The 27,404-nt window shown below is 36.8% G+C and overlaps 5 protein-coding genes across 7 annotated transcripts; 4 read left to right on the top strand and 1 right to left on the bottom strand.

Annotated features, from left to right (window-relative positions):
• The first annotated feature begins 1,452 nt into the window (after window positions 1–1,452).
• On the top strand, window positions 1,453–2,784 carry LOC103977177 (NAC domain-containing protein 22). The gene is made up of 3 exons (XM_009392629.3): window positions 1,453–1,741; window positions 1,833–2,119; window positions 2,267–2,784. Exons 1-3 carry the CDS (start codon window positions 1,576–1,578, stop codon window positions 2,630–2,632), a joined length of 819 nt encoding a protein of 272 aa, XP_009390904.1. The 5' UTR covers window positions 1,453–1,575; the 3' UTR covers window positions 2,633–2,784.
• A 357-nt stretch (window positions 2,785–3,141) lies between these two features.
• On the top strand, window positions 3,142–11,707 carry LOC135610375 (uncharacterized). Of its 2 annotated transcripts, none has more exons than XM_065104803.1 (15): window positions 3,142–3,295; window positions 3,683–4,071; window positions 5,079–5,199; window positions 5,320–5,437; window positions 6,259–6,419; window positions 6,502–6,573; window positions 7,373–7,441; window positions 7,529–7,609; window positions 7,703–7,822; window positions 7,941–8,015; window positions 8,156–8,236; window positions 8,559–8,632; window positions 8,821–8,881; window positions 10,179–10,234; window positions 11,301–11,707. In XM_065104803.1, exons 1-15 carry the CDS (start codon window positions 3,191–3,193, stop codon window positions 11,377–11,379), a joined length of 1,662 nt encoding a protein of 553 aa, XP_064960875.1. In that variant the 5' UTR covers window positions 3,142–3,190; the 3' UTR covers window positions 11,380–11,707. The 2 variants fall into 2 exon arrangements, with proteins under 2 accessions (XP_064960875.1, XP_064960876.1); XM_065104804.1 differs by having other exon boundaries at window positions 5,377–5,437; window positions 11,301–11,576.
• A 1,379-nt stretch (window positions 11,708–13,086) lies between these two features.
• Window positions 13,087–16,057, top strand: LOC103977199 (dolichol-phosphate mannosyltransferase subunit 1). Of its 2 annotated transcripts, none has more exons than XM_009392649.3 (9): window positions 13,087–13,297; window positions 13,885–14,068; window positions 14,258–14,357; window positions 14,455–14,488; window positions 14,555–14,631; window positions 14,735–14,760; window positions 15,258–15,422; window positions 15,502–15,616; window positions 15,776–16,057. In XM_009392649.3, exons 2-9 carry the CDS (start codon window positions 13,911–13,913, stop codon window positions 15,878–15,880), a joined length of 780 nt encoding a protein of 259 aa, XP_009390924.2. In that variant the 5' UTR covers window positions 13,087–13,297; window positions 13,885–13,910; the 3' UTR covers window positions 15,881–16,057. The 2 variants fall into 2 exon arrangements, with proteins under 2 accessions (XP_009390924.2, XP_009390933.2); XM_009392658.3 differs by having other exon boundaries at window positions 13,087–13,301.
• Window positions 16,058–16,159: 102 nt separating this feature from the next.
• Window positions 16,160–25,907, bottom strand: LOC135610374 (thiol-disulfide oxidoreductase LTO1-like). Its single transcript, XM_065104801.1, has 7 exons — window positions 25,749–25,907; window positions 25,411–25,657; window positions 22,032–22,288; window positions 21,838–21,950; window positions 19,618–19,765; window positions 16,935–17,072; window positions 16,160–16,542 (listed from the first exon to the last, which is right to left on the bottom strand). Exons 1-7 carry the CDS (start codon window positions 25,827–25,829, stop codon window positions 16,465–16,467), a joined length of 1,062 nt encoding a protein of 353 aa, XP_064960873.1. The 5' UTR covers window positions 25,830–25,907; the 3' UTR covers window positions 16,160–16,464.
• A 491-nt stretch (window positions 25,908–26,398) lies between these two features.
• LOC135609131 (protein IQ-DOMAIN 20-like) lies at window positions 26,399–27,155 on the top strand. Its single transcript, XM_065102225.1, has 2 exons — window positions 26,399–26,780; window positions 26,865–27,155. Exons 1-2 carry the CDS (start codon window positions 26,529–26,531, stop codon window positions 27,042–27,044), a joined length of 432 nt encoding a protein of 143 aa, XP_064958297.1. The 5' UTR covers window positions 26,399–26,528; the 3' UTR covers window positions 27,045–27,155.
• Window positions 27,156–27,404: the final 249 nt, after the last annotated feature.

Raw genomic sequence — 27,404 nt, 5'->3', positions numbered from 1 at the left:
ATAATAATTATAAAACAAATAGAGATCATTTGAACAATTCAAAATTGATAATTTTTACTTTTGAAGATAAGAAGAAGCTGATTAGAAATACTTACTCCAATATCAAACATTTTTTAAATTGATTTACTGGTTTTTTTAATCGATGTACTTTTATTGGTCTTCCTTGCTATGATATCACACTTACTGGTTTTGTAAAGAACTTCAGAAAGAAAAAAATAATAATAATAAAAGAAATGAATAGTATTTTCAATTGTTTTGGATTCATCCCAAAATAAGTATTTATATTAGTCAAAAAATAAAATATATATTTTTAAATAATAAAAATTGCACCATAATCCAACAAATCTCATTACCCTTATCTATTTATCTTAATCTAAATCCTTATCTTTTATTTTATCTAATTTTAATTATTTAAAGAACAGATTGGTAAAACCTTTGATGAATTATTGACATTTAAGTGGATTAGTAACCTCTAAGACTAAACAATGATCTAAGGCCAAGAAGACCGTAGACCATATGACCTGCCTTGTAGCGCAGAAGGCGATCATAATTTTCCATCAGTGCTACCATCTGTTCTTCCTCCATGGACGACGATGACGACGAGCACTGAGGTTTGGAAGACTTGGAAGTCATGGCTGGTGGAAGTTGATAGATGGTGACGGCCAGCTGCTATCATGGGACGATATACATATATATAATTTCCAAGATGGATTGGAAAGTTAAAAGGAGTTCAACTTTTAGTCCACAACTAGTGCGCCGCTTCTAGACGATTAGATGTTCCTCCTACTCCGGCCTGGTGAAGAAAATATCCCAAGTGTTGGAGGAATCCGAGGAGGCAATGGTGGTTTCTTTAAGGTCAAGCAGTGGGGTCAAAGTTTTATGGCAGATTGGACGTCTTGACCTGTTGCATTCCAAGTGCTGGACTTGGACCCAGTAAAAGTGATGGAAGGGATGTTTCCTGGTTCCTCTCCGGTGGTCGAGAATTCTTGTCGCACTTCATTTTTCTCCCTCTTCTTCTTCTCCGAGGAACCTGTGCGTTTCCTCTAGAAAACACTCTCCTTGTAATGAGCAAGTTTAAAGGCAAAATGTAAGGAAAGCAATGCCACCATAAAGTTTCAGTGATGCTTTGAATTACTTCTTAAAATTGGTATTATATAACAAAAACCAATCCATGCATTATAACAGCGAAAACCTCGTTTTCTTCGATTAACAAAACTCATCGGTGCTGTTTGGCAAGCAACACACCCTTGTCATTAATGGAGGAACAATCCATAGTACGACACATCCGTACCTGACAACCGGCTGGGTTTAAACGCTGGAACTGCTTTATGGACCTTCATCCCTTTCACTTTGAGTTGGAACGAGTCAAGTCCATAAAGCGGTAAACGAACAATGACTGCTCTTTCTGACTGGCTTCGTATTTTTGTTTGAGTGCGGGGGTTCCCAATCGGAATTGGTGTCTTTCCATCCATTTCCTCGGACTTCACCGTGGCTTTTGGAGGTGCCTATATAAGCACTTCATGAACCTTCCGTTCCTCCTCAAGCGACACAAATCCGGCACCGGGTACTGGCTAAATGGACAGAAAAGGATCGGAGCTTGATCTACCAGGTTTCAGGTTTCATCCGACCGAGGTGGAGCTGTTGGATTTCTACCTCAGAAGTGAAGTGCAAGGGAAGAAACTTAACTTCGATATCATCGGCAGACTCAACATCTACCACTATGATCCATGGGAGCTCCCAGGTGCGTGCAACTCTCACCGTTTGCGTCGTCTGCAAGATGATTGTGCTGATAGATTTTTGCTGAGTAGACTTTGATTTGTGCTTGTGGTCAGGTCTGGCGAAGATAGGGGAGAGGGAGTGGTACTTCTTCGTGCCCAGGGACCGGAGGATCGGCAGCGGTGGACGGCCCAACCGGACGACAGAGCGGGGATTCTGGAAGGCGACGGGTTCGGACCGGCCGATACGGAGCGTGGCGGACCCGAAGCGGCTCATCGGGTTGAAGAAGACGCTGGTGTTCTACCGGGGCCGGGCGCCTCGGGGGACCAAGACCGACTGGGTCATGAATGAGTACCGCCTGCCGGAGAGTTTCTCATCTACTTCCACCGCCGCTTCTGCCAAGGTAAGCACCACCGCGGTGCGTGTCCACACTGCATCATCATATACTTGCAATTCTAGTTTGGTGATTGTCTCGATCGTGACCATCATTCCAAATAGACTGCTCGAGAACGTAGTTCCAGTGACTCACCTGTGCCGGTGTGTCGTGCAGGAAGACCTGGTGCTATGCAAGATCTACAGGAAAGCAACGTCATTGAAGGAGTTGGAGCAAAGAGCAGCCTCAGAAGAAGAGACGACGAGGGAGTCCCAGATTTGCCGGTCCGTCGCCGACACCACGTCCATCTCCAACCAAGACAACTACCGGAGCCCCTCCTTCCCTTCCGAGTACACAGATGCCAAGGAGGCGGAGCCGGCGAAGGATGCAGAGGTCACTTCGACGACATTTCGATCGGTGAACCTGCCGGAGCTGCAGGTTCCCATGTACAGCTTCGACTGGTTGCAGGACCCGCTCCTGGCGCAGCTGCGCAGCCCATGGGTGGATCAATGGTCTCCTTTTGCCAACACTCTCTACTTCTAAAGTGTTACTGCAAACCTGCATCACAAACATAATGAGAGATTGGAGAGTGTTGTTTTTGTTCTCATTTTGTGCAGTTGGTGTTAGTGTTGGAGTAAGTGTGAATTGTTGGCTTCAGTATAGAGAATACGAACTGCTGGTATTGCTTTCTCCTATTGAGTTTGGAAGATAGCCTTTCCTGCTTTATTTGCTTCGTAAAGCATCATTTCGAGTTAATACCACTCAGCGAAACGGAGTTCAAAATCCTCGCATATGGGTCGGATTGGACTGTGATTGAGCCACGCCCGTTATGTGGACCCGTTATCTTCTATTTGGGATGGATCCCCTCCAACCCATGTGTAGACGTAGGATTCCTATTCTCCCATCTCAACAACCCCTTGGTCTGGTCGTCACACATCATCCGTCCATTTATTACCACGCTTACCTCGATGGACGGACCATATGTCAAGACGGGACACATGGGCGGTTCAGATGTGAGAATTGGAGAGGATCCCATCCCTCTCCCTTCCTCCAAAACCCAAATCAAGCCGAGGAAACCCTCCCCATTCCCATGTTCCTACGATGGCGACGAACGAAGAAGAGATGGAAGAGGCGAGGCGAACCCTAAGTCTAGTGGCTGGCTCGCTTCCTCCTCCTCACGCCGTTCTCGACCTCCTCTCCGTTGGGGTCCGTCGTTCTATGTCCTATTGTTTGAATTGGTCCTCACGGCTGCTTTCTTCTTTTTCCATGCTAATTATGTTCTTTTGGAAGCCGGTTTCTTAGAGACGAACGTGTTCCTAATATCTAATCAGTCTTCTAAGCTTGTTTCCTGATAACGTTGAGATGCAACAATTTTGGTTTTGTGATTTGAATCGTAGTTGCTTCATATTTTTCACATTCTCATACTTCTAAACGTTTCTTTTTTTTCATGCTTTAGTTTTCCTTTTTAGCATGTAATATTGCTTCTCAAAAGGGACAAAAGAGTGGCGCTTACATTATGATTTGCGTGGTAATAGTCTTGAAAAATATGAAACTGGAAGTAGTGGTTAATATTGCTGATGTCGTATTGTCTAGGTATGTGTTCGTTGCATCTTTCGGTTGTTTGGGGTTCATGGGCGTGCTTACTCTTGCCCATTGATTACAAATGCAATCTTGCAATCATTCCTTGAGGAACAAGATAAGTTCCACGGGGATAATGAAGAAAATGGGGTCGCATCCGATGGAATTATCCGATGTGCATATACTTCAAGAGATACAGAAAATGTCCGAGAATACTGTAGCATATGTTTAGGCATACTACAACTTTCATTACACCAAGATCGAGAACCCACAAAAAGAGTTCCTGTTGATGACTTTACAGCTGCCATTGCTGAACTTGTGAAGCAAGAGGACTACGACATTGATGGCTTTTCTTTTGAAGTCTCAATACCTCCTGTGGTAGTGGCTAATGAACGAGCTATCAGGTAACTTTCTTTTCTTGATGATCTTCACCTAATACAACTAGTATACTTCAACTCTTAATTGTTTGTCACACTCTACTAGTGTTGAATTTGTAATTTTGAACAGTTAATTCCAAATATATTGTAAAGTCCTACCAATAATGATGATTGGCTTTAACCTGCAATAGTAAAATTAACATGACATATAAGTGTAAAAACAAACATGATGATATCAGCTATTGTATTTTGTATTATTAAGTGATCATCTTATTAAATTTATCACTTTTGTGAGACAGAATATCCTGAAAATTTTAAGCCCTTGGGCAACTTCAGTGCACTGGTGGAGTGCTTTTAGGTGTCATATGAAGTAATTTGATGACTTGGGTGGAAAATATGGTGGCTAACTTATATTAATTCCAGTAATATGCTATGATAACAAAAGTGTAATCTTTATGAGATTATGAAGCAGAAGACTTAGTTGTTGTAAGTTGTCATACATGCCTTAACTTGAAAGGCAAATTATTTTCTTTTAAAAAGTAATCATTTAATTTGAGATGGTGAAAGTTTTATTTTATGAATTTTTTTGTCATATGATTGATAATAGGTAATAAAATTAAAAGGAATTAGAATTATAAAAATTTCAAAGAAATATAAATGTTTAGTTGTGATGGTTGCTATGAGTCTGTATGGTCACAATACTGGACTGGTATTTGAAAATCAAAACTGTGGCTGGAGCAACATTGTTGTCATCTTATGTAGTTGACATAACTGTGGTACTTCAACTAGATCTTGCTGGTCATTGTTCTATCATTTCCAAGTAATGTTTTGCCTACGGTGTATTGGAAGCTTACGCCAGTTGAATGTCATATTATGTATTTTTTTCCTATGTGCTTTTGGGCAAATAGTTTTAGTGGCTCTTTGGTGTCAAACTTTTTTATTTGATTTTTTTAGTTAAATTTTTGGTTACATTTTCAGTAAATGCTACACTGTATTTTGTTCCTGTTCCTATGGTGTTTCCATGTGCTTTATAGGTTGTATATGAAAAACAAATATGAATGTGAAGAATGGTTCTCAACAAAGTTCCTTTGTGAGCGCATTTCTGTAAAGGATGCTTTGAGATCTTCAATAACTGCATCACTTGAAAAACATTTGGTACTTTGAACCCTTTTTACATTGTCCCTTGTCTTCATTATGTTTCTGGGAATTCACTGATAATTTCATCTAGCTTAATGTAGTGGTTTTTTTAAATATTATTTAGAATTATATTTTCAGGATGTCATATCTGGTGTCGACTCATTTCATATTCGTCTTACATATTCACATCTTGAGGCTTCAAGAAGTCTTCAGAGTTCCTTGGCAAATGATCTTCCCTGCAAGAGAGCAAAGACAGGTTTATCGTATTTGTCTTTGGTCCAAGAAGCTTACCTGCTTTCCTATAAGTTTCTTATTAGAAGCTACAGTTACCGTATAAAAAGCAATGTTTCCTTCCCTGTTCCATGTACTTTTGAGTGTAGATTTAATAATATTCGAAAAGAATTTGATACTTGAATGCATATGGCCAATGCCTTATCTAATTTAACATCAAGAACATGTTATGGCAACTAATTTTACAAGTACAAAAACTCATCCTTTCAGCTCTGTGGATTATCAATTAGGATTTTGTTCATTAAGCTGTTGGAATTTTCCAATATAACTGATAGCAATAGCATTGTTATGGAACCAAAGGATCTATTGGTGGTTACTCTATTCCAATCTAGAATTTTTAGGTGGTTAGTTGTTTATCATGGTGGTAGTGAAGATATCATCTGATGAAACCAAACAATATGTTGCCATGGTTCACTTGCAAACCTTCTTCGGTGATTTGTCATGTACTTGATTGTTTATAATGCAGATGATGAATTTTTTCGAGAAGTAATTCATAATTAATGTGATTTATATTTTTAACATAGTATCTCGCTCTTTGAAATTTTTTTCTCATATATGTAAGATTTCATTTTCTTTCCGAACACCATTCCATTCATTTTGGAGTGTCGGGATGGTTCTGGTGAGATTTCATTGTTATCCTTCTGAAACTTGGTTTAACCACTGCTAGATTTGATCTCCATCCCAGCAATGCAACCTATATAGTAAAAAACTCTTATGGATATTCGGAATAATATCTTCTTGATCGTTTAATCACTTTTGTCTGATTCTTGCCGATACTTTCTACAGGATCAAAGGATAATGTGGTTAAAGCTGATGGTTCACACGAGAAACCTTTAAGAGATTCTGACGAACAATCCTGCAGTGAATCGGATGCTGCCGTTTTGCGAGCACTAGATGGTATGCAGGATCATGTCTTTTGTGAGCGTTTTAAATTGCCTCCAGAGAAGGTAACTCTTTTTGCCCCTCAAAATTTTTCTTTCATAAAGGGTTTCATATTCTTCCACTCTCATTAGAATTTTGTATTTTCAGACTTCAAAATCATGCCATCTGATAACTACTTGCTACAGGGTGCCAATGTATGTTGGTGGTCGGTACCTGAAGGTATGTCACTATTTTCAATCACGAATTTGCTGTGCTTTGAGACAGTTAGATGCTTCACCAAAGTGATTAAATCATCAACAGAACTTGGCCATCAATTTTGATTGTTTTGGTCAAAGGCATATAACTGCAACTTAAAACAGTTAAAATATATGAAATTCTGATCAAACCAGTGCTGATGTATTGGTTTAAAGTATATTAATCAGTACCAGCCAGTTCGTTACCCAGTCCACACTTGGATGAGTACAAACTGTGCGTGCTGATTGGTATACCATGGTATTTTGAATTATTGTTGACACAACATGTGTAATCTGAAGGTATTGACATTGGCATGGTCTTTTCAACTCCACCAGGAATATGGTATTCAAACTCAAGTAGATTGCCTTTGATTCAACTTACCCATTATAGAAGGAATTCTTGAAGAGATGCTTTGTCACATGTATGACAGTTTCATGTTTATGATTGTTCAGGAATGGATAGAGATGCTTTGTATTGGTAGTGCCTTATTTCACTTTAGCACACCTTCTGTATATGGCTTTTTTTGCTGATGTACATATAATATAACTTAAACTTTGAATATGAAAATGACCTACCTCAACTGATGTTTGTTTTTCCCATTTTGTCTTATAAATTCATGATTCTATAACCTTATTCTTCCGTACTTACTTGTTTTGGTGTAGACTTTGCATGCGCTTTTGTGTAGATTAGTTCAAATCTTTCCTTGTAAGAAATGATTTACATAATAAGACATCTTGGAAGAGAGTCCGGCATTTACAATAATGTATGTTTTATCTTTATACAGATCTCAAGGAAGGTGAGCCAGACACGCTGGGTAATTGATGATGAAAGAATGGGTGAAGCATCTGTTGAGGTATGCCACTGAACTGAATGTCTGTTTAATTTTTTTCTGTTTATATCTTTTTCTGCACTGAGTTGGTGATTCTCCTGCATCTTTTAGGAGATAATTGGGAAGAATGTTCTTTCCGTATGCAGAGGTGACAGCTATAAGTTTCATGCCGCTGGAAGAGAAGATATTGATGTAATATGCTGTTTTTCCTTCAGAGGATAATGCAAGTTATTTTTAGGTTTTATATGCTAGTTGTCTAGATTAACTGAAGAGACTTTTGCTCAGGTACGAATGTTAGGATCTGGACGCCCTTTTCTAATTGAAATATCAAATGCACGATGTATTCCATCCAAGGTCGACATCGAGCTGATTGCTGAAAAACTAAACAGAAACGATCAGAAATATGTGAGTTTTCTTTTGTATGTTAAAATAGTACTGCTTTTAGTGCCCTGTTTTATTATGTTGGTACAACTGAATGCTACTTTAGTTCATTGATTCTTTTTTCTTAAACTCATCTCTGCAGGTTAGGGTGAGAAATCTTACTTTGATTGGCAGCGAGGCATGGACTCTGATGCGTGAAGGAGAGGCAGAGAAACAGGTTATTTTCCGATGTTCAATTGCAGTTCATCCAAAATTGGATGCATAAAATTGTGTCAACTTCAGCTATGTTGGATGAGAAATGGCGCTGCATTTGATATTGTAGATAACATATGTTTTACTTCTTTCCTTTTCATACAGAAACAATATGCTGCTCTAGTCTGGTTTCCTCGTCCACTGACAGATGATGACTTGCAGAAAATATCATCTTTAGAGAACATGGTAAGATGCTTTTCACTTTGATATCCAGTATGTTGGTGTCAAGCAATATTCTGTTTCAGATATTTCTCCTGTGCAACATCTAGTAAACTGGTGGTAGTTATGCCACATGTGCTTAGTGAAGCATTTGAAATATCCAAATCAAATAGCTTAAAGTTTTCTAGAAATAACATGTTGGAACTCCGCATGGTAGTTCTGTCAATGGTTTCTTCCCTACCCATTTCTTTGTTTAGTTGATCAACTCTTGTTGTCTGCTATAATAGTTTCATGATACATCATGTATGAGTAGTGACTTGTTTAATTAATTCTGTTGCTTTATCTATAGGACATAGTACAAAGAACCCCAATTAGGGTACTTCATAGGCGAAGTCAATTGGAGCGCAAGCGTACTATACATTGGTATGAGAAATTACAAACGCCTATGCAGTATTTTTATGTTTTCTCAATTTGCTGGTGAGAAGGCACTATATTGTCCAGCTAATACTGGGAGAAGATTTGGTCGTTCAATTTATAGTATATGTATTTGTACTATTAGGAATTTATTTCAACTTTCCATCTGAATACTCACTGAATGATTGTTCTACCAGGATGATGATTGAGAGAATTTCTGGTTGTTCCCAGTATTTTCTTTTGCATCTCTGTACCCAGGTACTAAGTAAATGTTTAAAATGTTGTCTTACTCTTGCTAGTTGTTGCTTTTAACCTATATGTACAATATCTGGAATTTTTATAATTTTTTAAAAGAACTTGAAGCACAAAAAATTATCCATCATACATCTCGGTACATTTCAGTAAGTCCTTTAGACAAATAGATGATCCGTGCTCTATGACCATTCTTAAAGTGCTTTTGAGCGATTCTGCCTATCATATTCATCAGACTATCAGACTCAAATTACTGCAAAAGATTTATTGAGACAAGCAGATAATCTTCCAAGGAAAGAATATTCAATGGAGAAGTAAAAAAAAGCTGGGAGGATGAAGGAGAATTATCACATTTTGCTGGGGACTGTAGCTGAGTATGCTCATTTAACCAGGATAACTATTGATTCTGTTAAATTAATATGGTACTTTATTTTGTTGGATATTATAGCTTTGTATAAAGTTTAGCTTTTATATGGAAATAGTTCAAGAAACCATCACCTACTAATGCAATACCCTTTGATAGAAATTCTAGTGTTTCTGGAATACCCTTTTATCATACAGGATTCCTCTGCTCTTCCTATTCATATTCTACTTTGAGAGCTAATTAACCAGATATTGCCATGTTCTCGGTCGTTAGTTATGGACAGGATGCAGTCATGCCTTTAGTGGACCTCAGATTTCCATGTTCGCCTAACTTAGAAGTCTCTCTTTGGTAAATGTTTAGGATACCAGCACTTTTTAAGTATCTTCTATTGACCATCATGGATCAAGGTGGAATGTTAGTTTTCTGTATTATATCATTGGTTAAGATTTTCATTGATGGGCATTATCCTGTTTCTTGGTTTAGATAGCTTTTCTTTTTTTCTTTATGCTTACCAAAACGAGCAAGGTAGATGTCAAATAGGCATGCACAACAGCGTGTCATTCATCCCATTTTTCAACAAACAATAAAAAGAAACACATGGGACTTCTGGAAGTTGCTACTGTCAAGGAAGATTTGGCAATGTTCTCTCCTACATGCTTCTCTTACAAGATTACATGGGGTTTCTCATTTTTATTTAATGCTTCTTGAGTAAAATGTGATGGCAGGATGCCGCTACTGAATGATCCTCCCTGTCAAATAGTTACCTATTGTGAGTCATGAAAGGACCTATTTCTATTGGTGGTTGTTAAATTGCAATTTGATATCAGATTTACCTATTCTATGAAGACTTGGAAGAAGATAAAATTGTAACTCTCTATATCATGATATTTGACTACCAATTTTTCAGTCTGAATTTTGATATTTTTCACTCGAGTTCAGGCAGGAACATATATAAAGGAATTTGTTCATGGAGATCTTGGACGAACACATCCTAGGTAAGAAACATTTTTTCATCTTGAACTCTTTTAGTCCTATAGTATAAGTAATTGTTGGAACATTGTTATGCATATAACATTCGATCTCTGGACCTCAGTTCATTTGCTTTAAGCTCTTAAACTTGAATAACATTTCTGGATAATTTTTTGTTCGAACAGAACCTGCATGATGAAAAACAGATTGTTGCCCAATCATCAAGTTCATGTTTCCCAATCTAGCGTCTCCTGATGATAAATCAGGCACAATTTAGGTTTCTTTTGGGGTTTGCAGTATTTTGTTTACTATCATTATTATTTTTATAAAATATAAGTTGCTGATCTTGATATTTATAATACATCTTTTTTGCCTAATCTCTGTTGTGCCTTCCTCAATTTTTCCATTTTTGGTGACTGCAAAAATTGCAAGCAGTTTTCTTCTGCAACCTCGAGTGATTTTACATAGAAAACATGGGTTCCAAAAGATAGCATGGTTTGATAGAATCCTTAAGTGTACACCGTTTGAATGGATTTAGCTTATTCTATTTTGAAGGCTGTCCAACATTCATTTTTCCAACATCAGTATCAAATTAGTTAAGTTTGAGCTTCTTTTACCATCCTGGTTGCGTTTCTCAGTTCTCATTTTGGCTTTAAATTGTGGCTTCTGATAACTTATAATAGGCTTCAAACTGAGCCAGATTACAGAATGATATGCGATGAACAATGTATAATGATTTAATTAGACTAGTGTTTCAGCCTCATCTCCAGAACACTTTCATCCACCGAGGCATGCTAGTTAAATGCTTTTACAGTTTTCATTTACGAACCTATCTGTATCAATACGAATTGAATATGCTGGATGTATTACGATGTATTACTTGCATTACTTGTCTGCTGAAAATATGCATCGTACAATTTTGTGGGTGCCTGAAGGATACCTCTTAGATGCATAAAGATCTACATTGATACTGGATTCTCAAACTTCAAGCAATCTTGTTTTTAGTTTTGGGTTCTCTAATTGGCACTTGTTTCTATTATTAGTGAATTTATTGGTTTGATGTAATAACATTTTATCATGATGTTATGTCAGCATTGGTTCCATCCTGGGATGCAGAGCGGAGATATTGCAGTTAGATGTCGTAGATGTGAAGATGGACTTGTTTGCTTGAAGGACCAAGATATGTTACTAAAGCTTGATAATTCAACATGCTTTTATCACTTGATCAAGTAGCATTTTGAGGTGTGCACCGATGTGCCTACACATGAAGCGCAACTCCGTTCACCGAAAGCCACAAGAGCAACTGCCTTTGGTAGAGAGAACGAAAAGTTTAATTATTTCAAATTAGTTCGGTACCGGATTGTAACATTTCTAATTTGTGCCCTAACAGATGAAGTGTCTATTCATCCTTTGTGAAGTGTACAAAGCTTCATTTCTGACAAATTTGCTTTGCTACTGATGCAGTTCCAGTTTTGGAATTTAAATAGTTATTTGATACAGTTTGCTCGCTGTCTGATAAATGTATGAATGTTCATATAATTATAAGTAGTGTTTTACATCTCGTATCATAGTTGGCAGGTTGAAGATGATGATATCTGAGGTGGTAAATGGTGCTTCCATGCACTTGATTAAGTATGTAAATAGGGATGTTGATTCGGACAAGAGTTCTCCAACCCTAATCAATTTTAACATTATTCATTTAATTTGTGATCTTAAAATGGCCGTTTGGGTCTTATAAGAGTAATCTTATTTACATTTTTATTTTTTGACATTTTAATTAAGCTCATTTCTGTGTTTTTTTTTTGACATTTTAATTTTGAAGTAGTCGAATGATGCATTTAATTTCGGAGTAATCGAAATCTACTTTGGGTGTTTCCGTTTATTCATATGAGAAAAACAATTCTTTCTCACATTCTGTGAATAAAGATTCAAAAATTGTTTTGATTATATTTATCTCTTCATTCCTTTGAAGAAAAAAATGATCCTAAAAACTCAATATTTTTTTATTAGTTAAATCTTTGTCTGATCAGAGATCTTTGGAGTCCTCATTTTTAATGAAATCGAAATGATATTTTGAATCCTATGATTGGTTCAGAATTCTTTGAACGAAAATATATCTTGTGGAATGAATGATATTGAAGAATCTCTTACTTAAAATACATTTGATAATACATTTTATATTTTTGCTAAAAAGTTGATCCTTGTTTATCGATCACATATTATCTAATCAAATGGTATCATTTCTCCAAAATCTGATTCATGATTTATATTCATTCTTCTCCCAATTAATAAAATTGAGTATAATTTTATAAAGAAATATCCTATTTAATTTTTAAGATGAAAAACATGCTCAATATCAATTTTTCCACCGGAATCAACCAATAATAAATCAAGTAGAATTAAAATTGTGAAGACTTTTCACATTAGAAAAATAATTATTTCTTCGGTGGGCATTTATGTGTTTTGGAGCATGAGAAATCCATTCTATTATGTCATTATCTTGTGTAAAGCGTTTGGTATTAGATTAATTATAGATTATTCTTACCTTTAGTATCATAATTCTTATACTTTCAAATAATGAAAGTAAAACATTTAATCTTATTTCTTCTAATATCGTCGACTCTGTTATTATTATTAAAAATATTATAAAATTTATTATTGAGCATGTGATAATTTTATCTTATTTCGATTTATCATTAAACATATGTGATATTTTCGTCGATAAAATAAAAGAAAAGCGACTAAATATTTTATTTTTATAAAAATATAGATAATTAAATAAACCTTTGTATCTGTGGTGGGCAATTCTGTCTTTTCAGTTATAAAAAAAAATATATCTACGGTGGCGTTTCTGTCTTTTCGTGCGGAAAAGCGTTGAGGAAGGAGATCTCAGTTTCGGGGGACTTCCGAATTGGTGAGAGGACCTTCGGATCGAAATCCCTAGTTAATATACCCTCGGTCGCCGCCGCCGCTGCTGTCGCCGTAGCCTTTGCCGAGGGCCGCGTCCCCTTGTCTCCCGTGCCGTTCCATCGCAGCCGCTCCTCGATTTCTCCGTTTCCCCATCAATCCTGTCACCCTGTTTCCACGAAGTCGGTCCGCATCTCCTCCTCTTCTATCTTCCTCTGATTGTGCATTTCATTTCTTGAACTCTTGAATTCGCGATTTCTTTTAAATACGTGTGCTTAGTCTCTTGATTCTACTGTACTGTAGATGATTGGAATTGGATGTGACGAGACAATGTGAGATTTGTTTTAACACTCTTTTCTACATCTAGTTATATATAATCTTAATCTTGAATGATTGTGATCAGGAAAGCGTCTCAATCAATTCCTATTCTTGCATGGAGATGGAGTTGCACGTGAACTGTGGCAATCTCTTATTCATATATTTTAGGAATTTTTTATGATTATTCCTTTTTACGATTGCTCCTTCGGTGCATGTTTACTAGTTTAGGTTCTTGCTAGAATTAGAGACCAATGCATTTTAATGATTTGATTGGATTCCAAACATGTTGTTTTAGATGTTCTCGCTATTTCCCAGTGCCGAAGCCATGGTGTTTTAGGTGTTGAAACTTGCGAGTTTGATATATGCCTCTTTGTTATCATTTTTATTTGTTGGCATAAAAAACCTGTAAAGTTGATCTGTCTCGGTTTTCTTATCCATATTCTTTTACCAGAAACCAAAATTCGCCATTAGAAGATAATGGCAAAGTTGGAGGAGATAGAGACAGAGGAGCACGGGGAGACAACAATGTCAATCAAGATGAGGAGGAAGAAAAAGAAATACAGCATTATAATCCCAACATACAATGAGCGTCTTAACATTGCCCTCGTTATCTACCTTGTCTTCAAGCATCTCCAGTAAGCCCTTATATCTTTGTAAAAGCAATAGATCGACGAGATTGACTTGTTTAACTGTTGGTAACACTTTTATGCATGTATAACTTTTGATTTCATAATTGTTTATTGTCATGATTGAATTCACATATCAGACTGTTTTTGCTCATGTGATGATGGATGATTTTGATTTTGATGTTGGAATTCTTCCAGGGATTTTGAATTTGAAGTCATTATAGTGGATGATGGAAGTCCTGATGGAACTCAAGATGTCGTAAAACAACTACAGAATGTATACGGCGAAGATCGCGTTGTGAGTAGTCTTGTTAGATCGAGATACTGAAACTTCTTGATGATTTTGGGTCGTCTCCAATTTCTTATGCCTTTTTTTGTGTGATGCAAATTGTCAGCTATTACGAGCAAGGCCGAAGAAGCTTGGTCTAGGTATGATGAATTTTTTTTAGGTGACAACTTGAAATCTATTCACTGAACCGGAACAATAATATTCAGGAACTGCTTACTACCATGGTCTTAAGCATGCATCTGGAGATTTCATAATAATCATGGATGCTGATCTGTCACACCATGTAAGTGTCTTGATCATCTGTAATAGCCAATGTTGACTTCATGCAGAACTTATATCGCTTGCTCTATGTTCCTTTCTTATGAATTTTTTTTCTTGTTTTACAGCCAAAATACTTGCCAAGCTTCATCAGGTAGGAGTCTATATAGCATTTAGTTTTGAATGTAAAATTATCTGTTGACTATGACAATTATCTATATGAATAAATTGTCTTGTATAAAAATGATTAAACATATTTCAGATTGCCTTCTTATGCTTAGCTAGATAACACCATTTTTATTTGTAGGTAGTACGGCCATGTGAATAGTTTTACGTCATAGTTTCAGCAGATGCATAATCATGAACATACACGATATTTGTAAAAGCATAGATTAAGTCAGTATATTAAATCAAATGAAAAAAAAATGTAATTTGGTCTAGATATTATTATGCGGTGCTGAATTCTGTCTACCAGTTAGGAAAATACATAAAAGAGCATATACTAGATGGATATGTATGTTTTTTCTGTGATTTCCAAAAAGTATGCTTTAGTGCATTATCATGGACTTGGTACTAATCGGACAGAAATGTATATTTTAATATCTCAATATGCAATGTTAATATAACAATGCTTGTTTTCACCTTAACCAGGAAACAGATGGAAACTGGTGCAAGTATAGTTACTGGAACCCGTTATGTCCGAAATGGTGGCGTACATGGATGGAACCTTATTCGTAAACTGACTAGCAGGGGAGCAAATGTGCTTGCACAGACACTCCTATGGCCTGGCGTATCGGATTTGACTGGATCTTTTAGGTATCCTTTTTCCTCGTTTGGCATCCGTTGGGATCTATGTTTGAAGTCGATGCCTAATTCTGCTGTTACCATTGTGTAGGCTGTACGAGAGGAAAGCATTTGAAGATATTATAAGCTCTGTTGTAAGTAAAGGATATGTATTTCAGATGGAGATGATTGTTAGAGCTAGCAGGAAGGGGTATCACATTGAAGAGGTTAAGATTTTTTGCTTTATCTTCTAGATGCTTTTGTTGTGTTTTTTTATCATGTTTTAGACAAAATTGGATTCTGTTATTATCGTTGTTGTTATGCTGTCTTTCATATTAAACGTAGCGTATCTTCTGGAGTTATGTTTCCATTTTTATGTGCTGCAGGTTCCGATAACTTTTGTCGATAGAGTTTATGGAAGTTCAAAACTTGGCGGATCCGAGATACTTGAATACCTCAAAGGGCTGGTTTATCTGTTGATCACTACTTGACAGGAGGAACAAATTGTCTGAGTTCCTCACTTTGTTGGTAACATTTGTAGAGCATCCCTAATTATCATTTGGTTCCTTTTTCATGTAAAACAAGTCAAAGTGAACATCAAAATGAACTACTCATTATCATTTGTAGTCCATTGATAAAGTTGAGTGACCAAAATTTTGCAGCCTGCATATATTTACTTTCGGCTAAACTTTTTTATCTTGCTTGGTGAGCGATGGTAACATCCAAGTGAATATATCGTATTCAAAGAGGATACGAAAACAATATGCAAATCTTATAAATATCCTGTCTTGCATTGGGTTCATCATCCACGATACAACAGATTATAGCAGATGCATCATAACCCGGTAAATGAACGAACCATAGGCTTAGTTAAGTTGGTTTAGTGGCTTTGTTACATGAAAATGAAATAATGTACATTTACACTAAATATATCTGATCAAAATCTCATGACTTGCCCCTTAAAAAATATTTCCCTGGGAAAGCATAGAATGAGAGGAAGGAGTGAAGACTAGAGACTGTCGTACAAAGGCAGCACATTGCTGGGCGATGTTTCTTCTCGATTTCTGTTGAAGGCTCACGAAGGACGAAAGTCTTCAGCAACATAACCTGATGCCTCTGCCAGAGCTTCAAAATTCTGCTCCCCACTGAGGATCTGCGAAGACAAACACAGCCTTGAGACGTTTTGTGTCATAGAAACGAAGTGCAAGAGGAGCCTAAGTATGCCCGGTGGAACTGCTTAGTTGTTGCTATGCCTCCTCGTCACGGTTATCAGCAAGGAATCATAGTAGACCTGTCAGATGGCCGTCCTATTCTTTCTGTTATGAACTGTGCTAGGATGGATGCCCAAAAGATTTTAATCATACTTCCGATGTAGATCGGCAGTCGACGTCTAAACTAAAAATAAAAACAATAGAAGTGGATGTGACAGATTCAGCATTGGGTTATCCTTTGATCTCTAGATAAAAGATCCATGTGCAAAATATTGTGGCAGGCATTACATGCACATCTATTAAGAATTTATTAAAAAAAAATTGAAAATTTTACCTTGTCTTTTATAACCCATGTTGGAAAGCCTTCGAGTCCAGCAGCTGCACATTGCAAAGCCATCTTTTTTCCTTTGCCAGCTCCATCAGGGAAGCACTCAACATAGTTCAATATTTTTGCGGCTTCACGACCAAACATCTGCGACAACCAATAGGAAACAGAATTAATGGCACAAATTTTAGAAAACTTGCAGAATTATGTTTCTGCCGGACCAGTACAAGCAAGGATTTCTTTCAAGAAATAAGATTGTTAGACCAATTTCTGAAGGAACAACATTTAACGAGGGAGAATCTGCCAAAGATTACCAAGGAAAAAGGTGAAAATGAAGTTACCAAGAGTCAAGAAACAAGTCAGGAGATTTACCACTAGCTGTGACATTAATCTATAGCATTTATGGCCATCATGCTGACACCTAGCACAAGTAGATTTCAGTTAATTTAATTTCTGGTTGTTCCTTTCCTCCATTTTTCGCCCATTTTACATGGATGATTGAAACTGACATGAAGTTTTTTGTTTATGAGAGGCCAATCTCAATGTCCATCTCACTGGCTGTCTTATTTCCTTTGCTGATAGAGCAGCAAGACATCAAATTACATCCAATGCAGATACAGTCCACTGAAATATGAATACATCATCTGATGTTCAGTCCATTACTAGGTTTGAAATTTGCCACAAGTAAAAAATTACTCAAAATTTATGGAAAAAAAAAAAGACTTCCCTTGTATGTCAAATAAAAACATGGTGAAATGATGAGTGCCTGTGAGTTTTGATATACCTAATTCTCCATTATTTCTGACGTATATAAGTTGAGATTCCAAATGACTAATCTTGATCTAGGAATGTGAAAAGAGTGAATCTCAACTTCAATTTATAGGCCATAAAGAATCTAAATAAAAGATTGAGCGACAGAGTCATAGCTGTTGACTCTTGGATGATCAAATGCATACACAGGGTACCCTATACTTTGAATTTTGTTATATCAGCAGTTAAGACAGTTTCAAACACTGGTTTATCTAGTAACACAATCCACCCAAAATGTCAGATTAGTGGTTTTATCCAAACGAGTCAAGCTGCATATACAATAATATCTCAGACTCACATTCATGAAATTATATGTCCACATATTGGTAAATAATTTTTTTTTTGTTCTCTAGCGGGTTGAGTACTTTCGCCCACTAGTATATCAAGAACAGAGTTGAATAAAGATGGTATTAGCTAAGGCAAAGAAAGCTCCAAGAATCAATAAAACACCTGTTAGGATAGTTTTAAAATAATATAAATAGAAATCAGATGGAGAAAAATAGAAGCAAACAATAGATGTCCTCATTAGTCAGATATTAGATGCTCTATGGCATCATTTCTGTAAGTTACTTTGATGATTGAGCACCTATCATCTACACTGCTTAAATTGGTATGTCACTAGATAAAGAATGAGTTAGAGAAGTACTTAAAATGTCTAGGCTCCATTGAGGAGCTGAAACAAGAACATATTGCATATTGATTAAGGCATCTAAAATTTATAACACCTTTGGCATTTATGTATATCTGCATGCATCACACAATAGTGTGGTAAATAAGCCTGAGAAACTTTAACAATTATCATATCCCTTGATTAGGATAGGAATGCAACAACTAACTTTGGAAGTGTGCTTGATTACAAGCAGTTTCTGAAATTCATATCAAAGATGTAATATCTAACTATTTGTTTTCTTTTCACTCATATTTCCCATTGAATGTTCTTAAATAACGTACATGCTATTGGTTAACCTTTTTTCTAAGAAATCAATACCTCCTTGCTTCCTTTAGAAACTCAGATTTGCTCCAAATTCCAACTTTGCGAACTTGGGTATAATCAAGGTTCGCCATACCGCCCGATACGATACGGTCGGTATGTACCAATCCGCTCGACGACCAGTACCCAGACCAGCCTGTATCAAGCAGGACGCATCAAGCGAGGTGTACCAACATTGATCAGGTATTGGGCAAGATGATTGAAACTCAACCAATAGTCAATAAAAATCGGATTTCGATCATACCAGATCATCAATGGCTCAAATCAAGGCTGGTCCAACAGTCATTACCTTACTTTTAGGGCCAATTCGGGGGTAATTAGGCCTAATCCTATCATGTTAGGAGCTATAGCGTGTCGCTATCTAAAAAAACAGGTTCAATTAGATCTATTATCTTACTTTTAGGACAAATTTATGGGTAATTAGGCCTAATCACATCTTCGTAACATATGATTAGTGTTTCTCTTAAGCTTAGGTACAATTAAGGCTATTAACTAATTTTAAGGTCAAATTTGGGTGTAATTAGGCCTGATTCAGCTTACATTATACCGTATAATATAGTTGTACTGATATAGATCCTACAACATCTTTTAAAATTTAATGTTAGAGACAAAGATACATTCCAAATTCTACTTTTTCTACTTTGGTGTCCTTGGAATGCACTGTCAACATTTCATCCATCCAGATATACTATCCTTTTCATTTCACATATCTTAGTCTTAAGCAGGAGAAAAATGAGAGCATAGATGATCATCAGCACTGAATGCTAGAAATTTGACTTCTGAATTTTCTTATCACTGAAATGAATTAAGTGAAGAACTTCCAATTTATCACTTCTTTCATGTAAAATAAGTTTCTCTGATGATAATGTATGATCTTGTAATAAAAGTTACCTGCTTCTGTTCATTACAATGAGAGCACCAGAAGGCCCCATACATCTTTGCACCTATGGAACGCAGGTGTTTTGCAAGAGAGAGAGCCATCGGGGATGATCGACTTGTTATCTCAGTTTCATATGGCTCCAAGGTCAAATCATTTAAACTGCACAAAGTAGAAAAGCAAAAGTACATAAGCAAACTCCTCATAATGGAACTTTATAATAAATGCAAGCTAATGAGATTTAACAACTCATAAAATAGAACCTAAGAAATGTAAACAAAAGTACAATATTGCGTCACATGGCAATAGGACAATTCAAAGTTGTTGAGCCAATGCACCGATATGGGGATTCATAAATGACACTCGCTGCAAATCCTATCGTCCAACCCTTAGCCTAATATTTGTTTCTTCATCATGTTCTTTAATGGACTAATATAACAATAACAACAACAAAGTCGTAAGTTACAACTATGTAGGATCGGCTACATAGATCTTTTGTTGTCATTGAGATTTGTACAAAGTTATATGTTTAGTTAAGTTTAGAATATTTAAATCTTTATTTATAATTTTTATTAAAGTCTTTTTAGGTCTTCCTCTATCTCTCCTCGCACCAATAACATTAATCATTTCATCTCTTCGAACTCTCGCATCCAAAGGTCTTCTAAGCATATGCTCATACCATCTTAAATGATTTCCTCTCATCTTATCCTCTATCAAAGTGATACCCACTTGTTCACGAATCAAAATATTTTTTTCCTATCTTTCGTAGGAACTTCACACATCCATTTCAACAACACAAACTTTTTGTATATATTAAGGTTTGAAATTTCATACCATACGATGTATCGAGCTTTGCTCGGTACAGTAGTGTACGTTGTACCAAGCAATGCGCTAGGACGTATCGAGTGGTATATATATATATATATATATATATATATATATATATATATATATAAGGCGTACACAGCCTCGGCGACATCGCCTTCTCCTCTTCTCCTCGTTTGCAGCATTCGACAAAAAAGGTGATGAAGACGTTAAAGGCAGCAGACGTCTCCGGCCTTCGGTGAAGAAGGTCACAGAGTCGCAGATGAGGCGATGAAGGAGACTGCCTCTTCCATTACTCTAACCGCCGCCTTCCCTGATCCCTCGCCTCCAGATCCTCCTCTTTACGATTCTCCTCGTCGTTACCTCCTAGATTGAGATCGTCGAGGGAGGGTGGCGCCGGATAGGGATCGAGAAAGGGCGTGGAAACAAGTTCGCGCCGAGGTTCTCCCGATTCTCCCTCTTCTTTGAATGCCCTCTCTTCTTCCTTCTTTGACACTTCTCCCTAAGCCTCACTGTAACCAAGCTGTTATATCGAGGAGACCGCCCAGTAGCAGGCAGTCTGCGTATCGGTTCATGGGCGGACCAGTACGTACCACTCGTACTAGACGGTACGATTCGAAATCGCAAACCTTGGTATATATTGTTTCTTAACTGCTCAACACTCAGATCCTGAAGCATTGTTAGTCTCACAATTGTCTTATAAAATTTTTCTTTTAATCTCAAAGGTATCCGATGTTCACACAAGACTCCTAACACCCCTCGTCATTTTAACTATGCTATTTTCACTCTATGAATAATATCATTATTGATCTCTCCATTTTATTGAATAATTAATCCATGATATTTAAAGTTTTTACTTAAATGAACTTCTTTTCCATTCAACTTAACTATATTCTTATATATTCACTTTTAGTCGTATTTAATCTAAAACATTTAGTTTCTAAGGATTGCCTTCGTAACACAAGTTTATAATTAATTCCACCTAGGCTCTCATTAATTAAGATAATATTATCAACAAATAACATATACCAGGGAGGTCTATCGTGTAGCTTTTATGGACTAATAAAAGCGAAAATTGATAAAAATAAGAAAATAAACCAAAGAAAAATAATATACTAGTAACGTTGAGAAAGAGAAGCTAGCCGATATATCAATATAACACTTGCTATGATAAGATTTAAATTTCAGCGAAATACCTATCGACTATAGATTTGTTCTCTGATGTTCTTGTTATACAAAAAATAGTTAGTAAAATTAAAATTATATTAGGAGAAAGACAAGTTTGATTATACTATGAAAAAGGCCAAAACAAAATATGACAACAATACTATAAAGCATGAATTTGATAATACCTATGCCTTTGAGAATAACATATGAATTATTAAACACTCTGAGCCTAAAAAACTTACCCAAGTAACCGAGAATCGCCCATATTATATGTATTTGTTAAAGCAGTAACCACCACACCAGCAATCACCAACTGTAGCCCAACCACATTTCTAATCTCTTCCATGCCGATCTCCTAGTAAAGAGCAAGAGGCAATTCATCACCTAGTGTGATTTGATAAGATAATTTGCTTGAAGAATATAGCTAAAAACAAACCTTTAAAGTAATGAAAAATAAGCTGAAAGACAGAACTGCTGAGAACAGACAATATGAACAAGTTGTTCCAGCGAACTTTGTGCTTAGAATATAAAGAAAATAAGCACTTGCTGTTGCCATTGAAGTAGTGGTTGCAAGCAAAATAAAGCGAGCATCAGTGTCACCTAGTCCAGAAAGCAAATTCTTTCCAGACTGCTGGAGAGAAAGCAATGCGACAGATCCATATGCAAGCATCCCAAATAATGGAAGGGGCAAGCCTGAAAAATTATTAAAAATAAATCATGAATCAACTTTTAAAACATGTAAAAAAACTGCAATATAATGTAATATAAATAAAGAAAATAAGGACTAATTTTCTAAATGGAAGTAAAAGACCGAATCAATTATGACAACATAAAGAAAAAGATTGTAATCAAATTTCACAATAAAAAAGGTAGTGACAAAGCATAAAGTTTTGTGCCCTCATCATCCTTAGGAACTTTCTAAAAGTTAGGGTGTGGATTTTTCTAGCATATTCACCTGAACCAATAGTATGGAGAAACATAGCCATGGATATGGTAAAACATAGTTACTACTGTAATGACTCATCATAGCAATCATGCCAGTAAGATGTGGTACAAACCTCAAGTTATTACTCATCTAAAAGGATTACAAGTTGCCTTGCAAACCAAAAGAACACCGTGCAACGTAACATATAAGGAAGCACCGCATACACTTATCTAAAAGTTGTGTTTGGAGTGTTGAAAAGTCAACGGGGACAACTATAGATCACCGTCAAAGTACCTCAGATTTCATGAAGCACCTTAGAACAATGTGTAAAGCACATTCCTCTAAGGTATATGCCTTTTCTGTATGTATAACACTAACTATTATTATGATGACAAATAAATAATAAATATCACTACACACCTCAACAACAACAACAATAAAATCATAAGTCCCAACTATTTGGGATCGGATACATAAATCTTTTGTCCCTATTGAAATTTGTAAAATGTCATACGTTTAGTTAAGTTTAGAGTACTTAAATCTTTATTTATAATTTCTATTAAGGTTTTTTTATGTCTTCCTTTATCTCTCCTCGTACCATTAACATTAATTATTTCATCTCACTGTTGCATTCGGAGGTTTCCTCAGCACATATCAATACCAACTTAAATAGTTTTCTCTCATCTTATCCTCTATTGAACAATATCTAGTTATTCACGAATAAAAATATTGCCAATCTTTAAATTCTTTTATAGCCTTTATTTTATAGCCAATCTTTAAATATTGCCAATCTTTAAATCCTAGTAACCTCACACATCCATCTCTTTTATAGCCTTTATTTTAGATTCTTTATATCTTTTAATTTTTTTCTCATTTTTATAATTTTGCCAATCTTTAAAACATAATCTTTTAGTAAAAAATTTTTTTTAAACTTCCTCGCACCACCACCAACTCTCTCTTAAGGTTACACCTCTATATTTAGTTTCACTAAAAATCTCCTTTGTTAAGCTCATAATCTTATTAGCCATCATAGTTCAAATAATATTAATATTATCCTCATCTAAGTTTCAAGTTGCCTTCCTTTCCATCTTATTCTTAAAAATGTTTATTTTATCATCTTTAAAATTCCATCATCTAGTCTTAGTAATTTGTTCTACTATCTTTTTCTTCTTTCATTTTCTATAGTAAATATCTAATACCATCAACATATGTTGATTCATCAAACGACTCAAACCTTCACCACGTATAACTTTACAATTCTTACAAATAACTTTGTCTACCTTTCTAGTGAGAAAAAAGTCTATTTGACTATAATTATAACCACTTTTATAAATAATTAAATGTTTATCTCTCTTCTTAAAGTGAGTATTCACAATTATAAGATTATATGAAGTTGCAAAATGCAAAATCATTCTCATCTTCATTTCTCTCCTCATAACCAAAGCCCCCATGCATCTATTTATATTCACCATATGTTTTCCTTACATGACCATTCAAATCTCTTATAATTATAAGTTTTTTGGTTATAGGCATTCCTTGAATGATATCATCTAAGGTTTTCTAAATTCTCCTTTGTTTTGATCATCCAATCCAACTTAAGCGACATAAGCACTAATAACATTCAAAACATCTATCTTTTCACAAATTTTAGGATTATAATTTTATCTCAAATCTTTTTACATCTAAAATATTGTTCTTAACATCCTATCAACAATAATTCCTACACCATTTATGTTTTTGACTTTTCCAGTATACCAAACCTTAAATCCAGTACTATCAACCTCTCTAGACTTGTCCCCTACCCATTTAGTCTCCTGTAAGCAAATAATATTTATTCTTCTTCTGATCATAGTGTCTACCAATTATAATCCCTTCCTAAAAGTGTCCCTATTTCCATGTTAATAACCTAACCCTCTGTTCCTAGACTAGCTTCCTTACTCCCATTAGTCCAAAATAATGAGAAAACCCTTGCCTACTTAACACCACTTCCGAGTGCCAATTTGATGGGCCGCTTCCGGGCGACCTCCTAGCCCACTGCTTGCAATTTAGGAGGTGGTGAAGATACCTTGTGTCACTTCTGGGTGACGATCTAGCTTTTATACTAAACTTGATTAAGATCTATGTTCATGAGATCTGACATAGTTTTACGTTATTTGTCAATAACCTAGCGCAACCCACTATCTTTTTTGTCCGGGCTTGGGACCGACATTGACGGTGTTAAAAAAAAAAACTCCTACAGATTAAAAAAGAAATCCTAGAAACAATGCATAAAAGCTATCAAGTTGAATAATAATCTACAAAGTCAGGTTGCAGAAAGCTCTTACATGCACCTTGGAGTGAAACTTAACTATGATAACATGCAAAACTGACCACCAAAAACCTTTTATATTCCAGATATTTTATGAAAAAAAGTCAAATTATTACAGATGAATTACTAGAAGAACAAAAAAAAGGCAGAAAAGACAGTTCACAACCTCGAATCTCAAAATCATAAAGAGAATGGTTAACTGGCACCAAAGTTTGGAGTGTTTCACTAAAGCTATAATGCTGAAAAATGAATGGATAAAAAAAAAACCAGAATGGTAGTGATTCTAAAGGTCAAAAGAATAGAATATCACGATTATTAGACAAAAGCATCACATAATACGAAGTACCAAAAGTTTTGTCAAGTTGTCTGTAGGACATAGATGATAATGAGGTCCTTGTGAGGGTATACAAGCATATAAGCTGGATAGACACTCCCATTTTCAATTACGTCTTCTATCTCTCCAAAAAATTGGGAGATCCAGTATCATTGAATTTTAGCTTATAGGAAACACAACTCGAGAAGGATCAACGAGCAACCAGGCAAAAGGATAGATAGAGACAGAGGGGAGGCCGAAAAGACTACCAAAAACAGAGGAATAGTCACTATTGAGGACATCGCTGCAGCTAGCACCACCAACAGGGCAGAAGGCTTCGGCGCCGCTGAACTTTAAGTAGGTGAGGTACCCGGTCTCCAAGAACCCTAATGCTCCAAGCCCGGCGCTCCAAGTGCTCGTCGGAATGCCCCAAAGGGAAGGCTCCAGTGGAGGTTCGGGATCGTCCTGGGAGGAAGGCTCCGCCCGGCACCTAATTCGCCATACCCTCACTGCCCTCTGCAACACGATTCGCGTGTAAACAATGAATAGTAAACCTCCAGATCTCGAGATCGAGAATGAGAGTACGAGAGAAATACTAGAGAGAGACCATGTCGCATGGCGGGAAGCGGGCGGCGAGACGGGACAGCGGAGGACGGGGGACTGCGAGGGCGACAGAGATGCTCGCCATCGAGAGGGGAAGTCTCCCACGGCTGCTTCTCCTGAGGAGTCTCCACCACCACCAGTCTTATATAATACTGTTAATTCAGTTAAATGAGAAAAAAAAAAACGACTTTATTTTCTCTCTATGGTTTTTTTATTGATAAGTTTTGAAATAATTAAAATATTTACTGACTAAACTAATCCCACTATTAATACTAAAAAAAAAGACTTGCTCTATTGTCACCGATAGGTATTTATCATTTTTATAATAATAAATAATGATACTTTTATTAATTATTATGGATTTAATTGATTTTGCTTATGTCGTGTGACATACGTATCGGTCCGACATATATGAGTCCAAATTGAACCCAATCCACTGCGATCGCTGACCACTGCTCTCGTTCTGGGCGGGCCTGACATTTGCATGCGAACTCGATCGGGCCATCATGTGGATTGGCACACACTACGTCAATTGTATCACCTATAACGGCCAGCGGTGCGGCGCACGTCAAGCGAGTCTCTCGACTCATCCAATTAGTACATCCGACCACGTTTCTCTATGATATCTCATCATTCCAACCCACAGAAGGATACGTCTGTTGCCAAATCTCTACTCCAACCGGCCATTACATGAGAGCACATCTTTGCCCTTCAAGCCTTAACTCGCCTTCTGCAGCTCCATCGGTTCACCCACAGCCAAAACCCAGCAAGCGCTGCCGGTGAAATGGCCAGGGCATGGCGATGGCTTAACGCAGTCCGCCGCTCGCTCATCCGATCCTCCTCCTGCACGTCGGCCGCCGACCTCGACGCTATCAAGAACAACACCACCATCTACAATCCGATGATAGCGGAAGAAGGGGATCCCGCCTCCGCCACCAGAATTACTCATGGCGATATCGTGGTGTACAAAGAAGAAGCTCCCTCGAGAGAGAACTCGGCGGCCATCACAATCCAAGCACACTTCAGGGGTCATTTGGTAGACACTGTTTCTTCTTCCTTGGTTTGGAATTCGTTTTGTGTGGTTGATGATACCGTGTTGTCTTCGAGTTCGCGTGAGCAGGCGCGGCGGGCGTTCCGTGCACTGAAGAGCCTGGTGAGGCTGCAGGCGGTGGTGCGGGGGGCGTGCGTGAGGCGGCAGGCGCGAGTTGCCGTCCACTGCATGCAGGCGCTGGTGCGGTTGCAGGTCCGGGTGCGAGCGAGGCAGCTTCGCGGCAGATCTGGAGAGGTCGAGCGCCCGTAGCCGAGGGATCGTTGATGAGAATGGAAGATAGTGAGTGCTCGTCGATGATTGATCTGAGAAAGCCTTTGAGATCTGTAATGTGTTATTTGGACGGTTAGCGTTCTTGCAATAAAAATGGATTTAGTATTCTTTGATTTTTTTTTCTTATTTGTATGATTTAATTTAAGGTTGGAACAAAAATAAGATTCAAACAATAATTATTATTTCCTTCAAAAATATTTCGTGTCGATTAAAATCAGCTAAATTATTTGTAATATATTTCATGATATATACTCTCTATTGTTCTGAACACAGGATGAAGAGTTGGTATATGGCTATTATAACGGTGTATATATCTATTATTAAAACGGTACAATATTT

This window comes from Musa acuminata, chromosome BXJ2-4, assembly GCF_036884655.1.
Source record: "Musa acuminata AAA Group cultivar baxijiao chromosome BXJ2-4, Cavendish_Baxijiao_AAA, whole genome shotgun sequence".
Classification (NCBI taxonomy): Eukaryota; Viridiplantae; Streptophyta; class Magnoliopsida; order Zingiberales; family Musaceae; genus Musa; species Musa acuminata.
This window is presented reverse-complemented; position numbering and strand designations above follow the sequence as displayed.

Bases quoted from the DNA above. Each gene is read 5' to 3' on its own strand.
- LOC103977177 (XM_009392629.3), top strand. From the start codon at position 1,576: ATGGACAGAAAAGGATCGGAGCTTGATCTACCAGGTTTCAGGTTTCAT. The intron at 1,742-1,832 runs GTGCGTGCAACT...GCTTGTGGTCAG, and splicing joins TGATCCATGGGAGCTCCCAG to GTCTGGCGAAGATAGGGGAG. The intron at 2,120-2,266 runs GTAAGCACCACC...TGTGTCGTGCAG, and splicing joins CCACCGCCGCTTCTGCCAAG to GAAGACCTGGTGCTATGCAA.
- LOC135610375 (XM_065104803.1), top strand. From the start codon at position 3,191: ATGGCGACGAACGAAGAAGAGATGGAAGAGGCGAGGCGAACCCTAAGT. The intron at 7,610-7,702 runs GTAATATGCTGT...ACTTTTGCTCAG, and splicing joins CTGGAAGAGAAGATATTGAT to GTACGAATGTTAGGATCTGG. The intron at 10,235-11,300 runs GTAAGAAACATT...ATGTTATGTCAG, and splicing joins CTTGGACGAACACATCCTAG to CATTGGTTCCATCCTGGGAT.
- LOC103977199 (XM_009392649.3), top strand. From the start codon at position 13,911: ATGGCAAAGTTGGAGGAGATAGAGACAGAGGAGCACGGGGAGACAACA. The intron at 14,358-14,454 runs GTGAGTAGTCTT...GCAAATTGTCAG, and splicing joins TATACGGCGAAGATCGCGTT to CTATTACGAGCAAGGCCGAA. The intron at 15,423-15,501 runs GTATCCTTTTTC...ACCATTGTGTAG, and splicing joins GATTTGACTGGATCTTTTAG to GCTGTACGAGAGGAAAGCAT.
- LOC135610374 (XM_065104801.1), bottom strand. From the start codon at position 25,829: ATGGCGAGCATCTCTGTCGCCCTCGCAGTCCCCCGTCCTCCGCTGTCC. The intron at 21,951-22,031 runs GTTTGTTTTTAG...GCTCTTTACTAG, and splicing joins TATTTTTCATTACTTTAAAG to GAGATCGGCATGGAAGAGAT. The intron at 17,073-19,617 runs GTAACTTTTATT...TGGTTGTCGCAG, and splicing joins ATTGTAATGAACAGAAGCAG to ATGTTTGGTCGTGAAGCCGC.
- LOC135609131 (XM_065102225.1), top strand. From the start codon at position 26,529: ATGGCCAGGGCATGGCGATGGCTTAACGCAGTCCGCCGCTCGCTCATC. The intron at 26,781-26,864 runs GTAGACACTGTT...TCGCGTGAGCAG, and splicing joins CACACTTCAGGGGTCATTTG to GCGCGGCGGGCGTTCCGTGC.